This window comes from Amblyraja radiata, chromosome 1 (assembly GCF_010909765.2).
Source record: "Amblyraja radiata isolate CabotCenter1 chromosome 1, sAmbRad1.1.pri, whole genome shotgun sequence".
NCBI classification, from domain to species: Eukaryota; Metazoa; Chordata; class Chondrichthyes; order Rajiformes; family Rajidae; genus Amblyraja; species Amblyraja radiata.
This window is the reverse complement of record NC_045956.1, coordinates 77446976-77457683: the sequence shown is the minus strand read 5'-3', so window position 1 is coordinate 77457683 and position 10708 is coordinate 77446976. Positions and strand designations below refer to the sequence as shown.

Sequence of the window (10708 nt, the reverse complement as noted above, 5' to 3'; positions counted from 1 at the left end):
TTGATTGTAACATCTTCACAGTCAAATATTAACATCAATAGTCAATGTTCAACTCAGGAATGAAGATTTGCTACTTAGATAAAGTACAGGTGGCAGGGTGGGGATATGATGTTGGTGTTGTCTGTGGAACCAACCTTTAAATATTAGGCATTTCCTGGACTCCACATGAGAATGTTCCGAGTGAAGCAAACCTCTATTACAAAAGTCAGAAAGTAAGTTAACACAAGGTACACATGGAGCAAGGCAAACTTAGCAGCATTTTATTTTTAATTGTTTCAACTCTACAATTAATTTAATGAGAAAGCAATGAACTCCATAAAATGCAAACAACATTTGCTTCAATAAATGGGTTAACAATTCTGATCAGTTTAACTTCTGGCCATTTTACCCTCTTTACATTTTTGTATTCAGAGGCCAAATTCAAAACTTCCATTAACATTGACCTCAAACGTTTACTATTCTCCCCACAAGTGAGGGGGAGAATTGTGAGCCTATTGCAGCGATGATGTCGACAATACACAAAATTTAGATCTGGTTTTCTGGTTATGCAAGTAGCTGCTTCAGATTTTATGAGGTGTTTTCTCAGGCTTTCCCCAAATGAGATAATGCCTTAGTATTTGGTTCAGGCAAGATACTCAACAGTTCAACGTTACTTTGGGGAGATAATTCAGAAACATGGTATAAACACTAGCTGGGCACTATTTCAATTTTAAACTCGGCTTGGCATTATTTTACAAAATGGGTTAACCCAGTCCTTGCAGATTCCTTTAATTTTCCACCTACTTGAATCAGAAATTACACAAGACTGGTATTGAAACAGCTCTAGATCCCAACTAAAAATCATTCAAATCTGTCACCTATATCTAATGATATTGGTGTATGGTTATTCCAAAGGACCATGCACAATAGTGCTTTAGAGTCAGATCCCCATTTTACTAAGGAGACATTTATTTTCATTCATCTTTGCCATCCCTGTTATTTTGGCAAATGTTGCTTAGGAGCAGGTGGATTGAAATGCTGAATACACCAAGAAGCTCTAGCTTTTGCCGAGATCTAATATTAGGAGTACACAAGTTTAAAATTGAATTGCATCTCCTTACAGAATTAATTGTGCACAATGCACAATTATTTATAGGCTGCTGCAAACAGTTGGATAGAAGTCCCAGGATTAAGTCTGCTTGGGATTCTTTTCCAAAATGAATGTGGCACATTACTCATGAGGCCAGTAACTAATCATAAACAAAATAGAACCAGATACCACAATGTTCAAATATTCACAGTTCATAAAATACTCAAAATAATGATACAGCATCAACCTTTCTCAGAATATACTGTACAATTCAGCATTAGTTGCCAAAGTTTTAAAGAAATACATTTGAAAATTGCATTTAAAAAACTTTCTACAATTCATTATCACTCATACCACCAGCAGAAGTTATATCCCACATTCTAAGGATGGCCCGCAATAGTGAACAGACAGAAAACGTGACAAACATGTCAGGTTAAAGGTAAAATTACAACAAAAGTGACTGCCATTTATACTGGCTAGCACGTCCATTCCCTATTAGGTCATAGCTCTACAAGTGCACTTCCAGGTACCTTTAAACTATCGTCGTGGTTCCTGGTTCCACAACCTCGTGGGCAATGATTTCCAGACCCCCATTTTCTTTGGGTGAATGCACTGCCCTCCAATTCTTTAACCACTTAAATCTATATTCTCTTGTTGACCACAACCAAATGAAATAGGTCCTTCCTATACACCCTCGTCTAGGTGTCTCATAACTTGTGCCCCTCAATTTGATCTTTCCTCAATCCCGTATGTTCCACAAATACTCTGTCTTTTCTCCCAACTATAATTCGTCAGCTCTGGCAACTTCCTCAAATCTCTAGCACACTTTCTCTGGGTGCCTTTAGATCTTTTCTGTAGTCAGGTGTATAGCTACGTACAATATTTTACTGTTGTATACAATGCTGGTGTAACTTCTGTTTTCATTTTCCATAACTCGGCTGGTAACAATAAGCGTTGTATGCCTTCTTAATTAATCAACTATAGTCTGGAGCTCTCTTCCTCACATTGCAAATGATGCCAAAGTTGGCAATATGTTCATGCTAGCTTCTATATGAGCTATCACAATATGCAATTATTGATGTTTTATCCCTCAATAAGAGCCTTATTCTGAGCTTTACAGAAACCCTCTGAAATCTGTTTTCCTCACTAAAACTAGTTTTCTCCCAGTGAGAAATCTTAACATTTAATTTGCCACTTTTCTGTGTTCAGCATATGCTATTGCATCCTCATTAATTTACCAAAACAGGAATTTGGCAATGGGCTTTCTAAAAGTCTGTGTAGACTGCATCGATTCTTGGGCCTTCATTGACCCTCCTGGTCACATCTTCAAAAGTTACAATTCAATGACTCAGCCACACCTTAATCTATCCATGCCACCTGCCCTTCGCTAACTTATGGTGACGTATTGACATTTTCCAATACTTTGACAATGATTGACTGCATCTGCTAGGTCTATCCTTTTCTCTTTACAAACATTGCCATTATATTATCAGTTTTCCATCCTCCAGAACAATACCTGTAATCAGAAGATTGGAAAATGGTAGACTCTGTGCTAAAGGGAACTGTGTCCCAAAGCTAAAATGTACACAGGGCACCCGAATGAAAAAGTCATTAAAGGAATTTTCAGAATTTGCTGCCAGAAATATTCATTTGTTGTCACCTTGTTAGTGAACTCCTGTGGGTTATTTGATCATTAGACCATCAACATTCCCACTTACTTGTCCTTTAACAGGGTTTGCGGATTGGCAATTCTGAGTGGGAACCATGTGCCAATTTCCTCCTAGGTATTGGATAGGCACCAAGTTCAACTGGAGCCTTCATTTTTGGTTAGGCCTGTAAACTATCATTTATATCTGTGTTGTATTGTTTGCAGGATGCACATACTAATCCACTACGATAAATGGTGTAGTATTGTTTCAATTTATTTTCTTCTTGCTTTCCCATGTACTAGGTTCACAGGTCACCTCAAACATACAAGGAAAAACAAGGCTTCCATTTAATGTCCAGCACACACATGCCCCTATTCTCATGGAAAGATATTTAATCCCTCAGTAAGAGGCAGGCAACTTTATTTTGGAGAATGACACAAAATGCTGGAGTAAATCAGCGGATCAGGCATCATCTCTGGAGAAAAAGAATGGGTGATGTTTCGGGTCAGGACCCTTCTTCGGACTGAAAGTAGAGAGGAGGGAACTGGAGGTAAGAAAAGGCCTGAACAAAGCAATGTCTGCAACAGATGACCAAGGAAGGGTGGAGCCCATATGGCCCATTGCTGGCTGGGGAAGAGGTGATAACGAAGGAATACAAGGATGCGAACAGTGGAATTAGTAGGATGACTGATGGGGGGGGGGGGGGGAGAGAAGAAAGGGAATGCAGGGGGTTGGGCTCCACCCTTGGTCATCTGTTGCTGGTCCTGCTTTGTTCAGGCCTTGTCTTACCTTCAATTCCCTTCTCTCTACATTCAGTCTGAGGAAATGGTCCTGACCCAAAACCTCACCCATCCTTTTTCTACAGAGATGCTGCCTGATCCAGTTACTCCAGCAACTTGTGTCTCTCTTCAGTATAAACCAGCATCTGCAGTTCCTTTCTACGCAACTTTATTTTCGCGTTTACTAGTGCTGACACACACAACTGGTTAATCTGTCTTCACACAGTATTGCCTTTAAAGGTAATTTTAAAGTCACATTTACTTGGCATACTAATTATAAGCTGTTAAAATGTATTTCATTAGTATTGGTTCTTAATTTACTAAACTCAAATTGATACATAATGGCAAGGTCAGACTTTGGTTTATTTGGATGCAAGAAAACATATTTGGTGTAATATGCTGTTTTATCATGAATAAAATAGAAATAGTGGATACTTCACAACCTATTAAAGAGACAATTTGACTCATGAACAAGGAACAGCTGATTATCCTTGAGTAGTTCACAATCTAGTGGACAAATGGATTACGCAAAAACATCTATTGGATGAACCCAATCTCATTGATTGCATTGCACCCATCAGAGATTTTGTTATTCTCATTTTTATATTCAATTAATTAATATTTGCCAAGTTGTTATAAAGTGTGACATGTCTTACTCCATATAACTATCCTTGTATCTCTTCTTTTTCTCAATCTCCATGTCTCTCTCATGCATGTACACACGTGTGCGCACACACATACATACCCCTGAAAAGCAGCTATCTCACTGGTAACAAAACCATTGCAATTTCCTTTCAATAGTTTTTAAATAGTAGTTTCAGAAGTTAGTTCTTATTTGCACTGATTAAATGCCATTTTTGTATGCTAGTGTCTCTTAATTTTTTCTGGGAGTTTTCAGAAAGCAACATCAAGTACACCCAGACAGGCCTTGTCTTGGAATTGTAATTATTTTGATTTTCAAATTTCTAAAATTTAATATATAAGCAACAAATGATAGTGGAGCCAAAAGGTTTAATTTTTTAAGTCAGAAAAGTTCTAGAAACATGAACTCAAGTTTTTTGGAATGTTTCTCATATATCCTGTAGTTTGTCACTTCTGTGTTAATTCCTTACCACTGAGCAAAGTATTTTCCTGCCCAATTCGTATGTCTCTACATGCAAGAGATCCAACTCCACATGGGAAACCCCAAGCACAAAGTTAATATCCTCAAATTAAAATGCAAACCATATAGTTGTTGCATGGTTTGGTTTCAAAAAAGATTAAAAGCTTTTAATATAATCTTCCCAAAACACAATATGTGCCACATCTGATGAACCTTAGAAAAAGATTCCTATTTGTACCTCTAAAATCTCCTCATCACACAGATATCTAAAAAGGACAGTTTTCCAATTCATCACCATACCAGAATTAAATAAACTCGTTTCAAATTAGACAAAAATTGTTTACAATCACTTACACTAGGACATCATAATACCAAGACCACTCTTTTTCTTCTCAATAACTACTTCCTATTACAAAGTTTACAGTTTCAAATAAACTAAAATACAAAATATCAACATCATCAGCACGAACATTAAAACAAAATCTTGTAAGCTTAAATCACTTCAAGCACAAAACATTAAAGTTGATTTTATTGCAAGAGCATTGCTTTAGCTTGCTAGAGTAGGAAACATTTCACAAGCCTGCTTCATGAATTCATTATACTGATAGTTTACTGATGCAAACTAGATTGATATACAGTTTATTGATTAGACAATGTATAGGATATTTCTGCCACTTAATACACAAGACCTCTGATGGCAGACTAAGCAGGGCTTTATGCTGTCGATAGAATATAGTTGACATACTCGGACTGGAAGGAGTTAAATTGAGAAAAAATTGAACAGGCCATAAAGCAAAATGCACTATCATTTTTCACAAGCTTGAAATGCAATGACTACATTTCCAAGTCAAAATAACAACAAATTTAAACATACGGACACTCTGCTTGGAATTTTGAGACTTGTTTCTTTTCAAGCACTTTCATCCCCAGTCCTCAATTTGCGTGCTTCAATCATTTGCTTTGAGGCTTGTTTTCGATCACTTGCCAAACCAAGCCAACACATGAAATCGATAAAGCACGTTGTTGGGTTCAGCCGCAACCCAAATTCACTTGTTGAGTAGTCGAATGGAAACGTATGGTGATAGTTGTGGAATCCTTCTCCTGTAGGTAAGAAATACAGCATATTTATTATTAATCTAAAATATTACCTGGAAATGTTTTCAGGGCTGTAACATGGTCTGCTACTGTGCCTAATTTGCTATCACATTTTAATCTGGTTTTATCATTCCCCTGGCCCATCTTTTTCCTCGTAGTCAATAATTCCTTTCCATATTTATCAGTACAATTAAAGTTTCTGCAATTTTTAATCCTTTTATATTAAATCCCTAACATGGGTAACTGTTAATCAGGCAATGGTGCCTAGTTCAGTAATTCGCAGATTACGTAGAAAATCAATTCTGAATATATTGTGATTTACAATTTGAAACAAAATGCAAAATGTAGCCACTTTGTTATTGTGGCACTACAGACAACATCAAAAACATCTCACATCACCCAAATACATCTGCAATAAAAGCTTCTGACAAAGTATACTGTAATGAGTACAAGACAACAATAGAACATCTTTAACACAGAAAAACTCCCAAGACACTCCAAAGAAGAATTTGTCACCGAGTCACATAAGGACAGATGGGCAAAACCTCAGTGAAGAGGTAGGTTTAAGGAATGCCTTAAAAGAACAGAGAAGCAACTTAGGATGGGAACTCCAGAGTGTGGGGTTTGGGCAATAAAGGAGACATTTCTACCAATAGTAAAATAATTAACATCAGAAATGTTCACAAGATGAAAATTTGAGAAGCACTTATCTGAAGGTCAAAGATCTGGATGATACAATATTGGTGGGGAGACTTGAAGGTTTTCAAAATAAGTTTGTGAATGATTATTGACCAGGAGCAAATGTGCGGCAGTCAGCAGGAGCAAGTGGATGAATGTGACTTGTTGCATGATAGGGCAAGGGCAGCATAGTTTTGGATGACCTGCTACAGAGGGCAAGATGTTTGAATGGCCAGAGCATTGGATGGTCAGCAGCTTGGAAACTGAACTAAAGACAAGTATTTGGTCTTTCCAACATTTTGAGGAAGTTTCTTCTTAACCAGTGCAAGATGCCCAATGTGTGACAATGAGGAATCAAAAGAGACTGCAGTGAAAGAAAATAGTAAGATTAAACGAGAACTTACCAGTTTGAAGTTTGATCTGTATTTTATGAGGAGTTACGATGAGGGATTACGTGAAGAACCCGCTCAGCGCGCAGGCGCGGCATACTTCCAAGCAGCGGTGTGGAATCACAGATAGACACAGTTATTTGAAGTAAACATAGTAAAGATAAGGAGACATCAATTTATTAGTTTGATCCATATAATGAGGGTGGGAGCGGAGGGCACGTAATCCCTCATCGTAACTCCTCATAAAATACAGATCAAACTTCAAACTGGTAAGTTCTCGTTTAATCTTACTATTTTACTTCGGAGTCACGTGAGTGACTACGTGAAGATTTCAAAGCTCTTGATTTCAAACCGTGTAACAGTTTCATTTCACTCACTGCTGAAGTTCTTGAGGGAGGAAGTGTTATCGTAATCAACCAATGAGTCTATTTGTAGAAAAACACAATGGTATTTTTTAAACAATAACAACAAAGAATTAAATTGCTCCCCTGGGCTTAAATTCAATATTTGCAGTTCGTAAATCTTTACTGCAAATAAACCAGGTTTTGCCATCGGCTTATTATAAAATTTCTGAACAGTCTTTCCCCCCCGCCATCATCCTGCTGTAGCCAGGATGTGGTATATAGGCATGTCCATTCTTTAGCCGTCGACATGGATGCTGCCCTGGTGGAATAAAATTTGTACATGTTAGTGTTTATCCTAGCAGTTTCTAGCACCTGCTTGAGCCATCTCGCAATGGTTTGGCTCGTCACCCGACCATAAGGTTTTTGTGACTGACCCACAAGGCTTTTCATCTCCCTCGAATATTTTGGTTGTGTCTATGTAGGATAGTAAGTGGGTCATGGCACATAACCGTGGTTCTGGTGGGTAAGCCACGACTGGATTAGGTGTTCCTGGTCTGCTCTGTTTGATCAGTCGCTGGATAACGACAGATCTGGTCTGGAGCTGTGATCATGTTGTCCAGTCGCAATAGGTGTAGTGACTGGACCCTCTGAGCGGATACAAGTGCCATCAACATGAGCGTCTTTAGTGTAGCTTGCTCGAGGCCGAGGGATCTGGCTGATGGCCATTCCCTGAGATATGTCAGGACCACACTGATATCCCAAAAATGGGTATACCTGGGCTTAGGGCTTGATATTGTAAATGCCCTTCATCAGTTTTACCATCAGTGGATGGGATCCCATCGCCTGTTGTCCTGGCGCTGGTTTGAGATAAGCAGAAAGAGCACTCTGCGCTGTGTTGATGGCACTGTAGCTGATCCCTACATCGTGGTGTAGATAGGCCAGGAACTCCAGTATGTTGGTGGCTGTGGCTGTTGCGTATGTTGTCCCTGTTTCCTGGCAGTACTTCTCCCTTTTTTGATGCTGGTTAAGTACTGCCTCTTGGTGGATGTTCGAAGGGATGCCGACATGGTGGTGATGGTTTGTTTGGACAATCCCAGTTCCAGGTAAGGTCTGTTCAAACTTGCAACCCAGGCGTTTAATTTTTTCATGGCATGGGTGTTTAGCTTACCTGATAGGTAAGTAGCTGATAGCCAAATATGTCTTTCGACACACCATTGCCAAATCATGTTGACCAATTTGTCGCATGATAATGGTTTTATGCCACCCATATGGTTAATATAAGCCATCACCGTAGTATTTATCAATTTGTAACCGAACATGCAAGTGCTGCATATTAGATACACATGCTTTTAAACCATAAAAGGCGCCCAACATCTCTAGATAGTTAATGCCCAGTGTAAGTAGTAATGATGACTCTAGGTTAGTCCATCTACCACCTGTGCTGGATATGGAGTTAGTCGCTCCCCAGCCTTGAGCACTGGCATCTGTTTGAATAACTAAAGTAGGGTTAGTGATAAAGATAGGGCTGAAACTATGCCAAACGTTTTCTGCCCACCACTGTAGCTCTGATATTGCTTCAGTGGGTAATTTCATGACACGATCATAGTGACCTGTATGTCGTTTTATTGCCTGTACCTTTGCTCTCTGTAAATTTTTGATAGTGCAAAGGTCCGAATTGTGTAGCCGGAAATGCTGCTACCATTTCCCCAATTACTCTTGCTACTTGTCGAATAGTTGGTCGCTCGTTGACCATTAAATTGTTGCATGATTGTGCTAATTCAACCATTTTTGCCTTTGGCAAGGTAACAGTCATATGGACTGAGTTAATTGTGAAGCCCAGGTAGTCCATGATAGTGGATGGCTTCAACTTAGATTTATCTGGATGTAGGACGAACCCCAGAGTTTCGAGGAGCTGTTTTGTAGCTGATACTGCTGCCACAGCCAATTCCATCGTTTTCCCTACTATCAGAATATCATCCAGATATGCCATGACAATATGTTTTTGTTTTCTTAGTATTGCCATGGCTGGGTTCAATATTTTGGTGAATAATCTTGGGGCTGAAGTTAGCCCATAGGGCAATGCTTTGTACCATCCAGATAAATTTTAGGTATCTGCGATGATCCTTGTATATGGGTACTAGATAGTAAGCATCTTTAAGATCAATGCTTGCCATGAAGTGTCCTTTGGAATTCAGTTGTTTGGCAGTAACAAATGTCTCCATTTTGAAATGTATATACTTAACAAATTTGTTTAGTGATGTTAAGTCAATGATGATGCGACAGCCACCATCTTTTTTGGTTTTAGTGAATATATTCGATACAAATTCCAAAGGTTCATGTTTGGTCTTTTCGATGACCCCCTTTGTGATAAGTCTCACCAGTTCAGCTTGTCCCTCACGTTTCTCTTTGATGGAGGGAGAAATGCCCTTTGGGGCCAATGTTGAACTGGCGGCGTTTTTTCTGACATGAATTGTATTTTATATCCACTAATGCTGTTGAGTATATACTTGTCACTCGTGACCATACCCCATGCTTCTTTAAACAAGTGTAATCTCCCCCCTGTTAATAAAGCACCCTTATTCTCTATATGCTGGTAGGAACCAGACCCACCTACCTCCATGGTTATTGGCGATTCTGTTTCTTCATTTTCCTGAAGGTTCTGTTCTGACGTGCTGGCGATGTTGGGGGGAGGCGCATTTTCCAGGGGGTCCGCTGCGGGCCCTGATCTAAAAAAGATCTTTGGGGTTAATGTGCGGACCCCAAGCGTTCACCAGTCCCATATTGCGGACGTCGACTGGTGGATGCCGTGGGGTGCTGCCGCGTGGCTATCGGAGGTCTTGGTTTGCTCGTCCCGGGGCCTGCCCTCATTAGGCCGAAGGTTTTTGATGCGTCCTCCATCTCCTTCAGTTTTTTATTGAGATCTTTCCCAAATAGCAGCGCGTCCGTCTCCGCAGCTGGGGCTTTACACAAGCCAGCACATTTGGGATTGAGGGCAGGTCTTATGTTTCCCTCCTGAGATTGTTGATCTCAAATTGTGTGGTACACATTAATGCCAGCACATCGTGCTGGCAGGTATCCATCTCCGTGGTCTCCACGGAACGAGCAAAGGCTGTGATGGCCGACGTCAGGAGCCTTAGGATCCGATGTAGCTTGAGTTCTTGGGTCCGGATGTGTGACCCCACATGCCCCCAGATTTGGCTGTTGACACTTTTTACTTTGAGGGCCTCACAGTTTTCTGGTGCTGTGTGTTGTTTCAGCACCTCAGCGAGCACCTTTTCCAGTAATGGTTTATTGGATAGATGGTTGATGCTGGCCGCCATTCTTGGTTCCAGCGGTGCTCCAGCCTGTGAGGTTGCTACAAAGCGGTCCACCACACCCAACAGCTCTTCCTGTTCCTGCACCCCTGGCATACTCCCGAATTCGTCCGCCTGCCCCTGTTCCAGACCAGCCCAGCCCTGGTCACCAATGCTAGCCTCCAGTAATGCATTGAAACACTGTGGAGGGGGTGCCTGACCTCCCTCCGCGAGAGCGCTCTTTCTGCGCATCTCGCTGGAGCTGCTCCAATAGCTGTTGGATGCAGCTCAGGCGGCTGTCTCTCCTCCA

At 40.4% G+C, this 10708-nt stretch overlaps 1 protein-coding gene across 1 annotated transcript in view; it reads right to left on the bottom strand.

Moving 5' to 3' along the window:
• Positions 1 to 238: 238 nt before the first annotated feature.
• The window catches only part of scd5 (stearoyl-CoA desaturase 5), an 85279-nt gene continuing 74809 nt past the window's right edge, over positions 239 to 10708 (bottom strand). Inside the window, exon 6 of the mRNA XM_033025089.1 lies at positions 239 to 5700. Coding sequence (XP_032880980.1) covers positions 5510 to 5700 — 191 coding nt within the window. The 3' untranslated portion in view covers positions 239 to 5509. The remainder of the gene's footprint in view (positions 5701 to 10708) is intronic.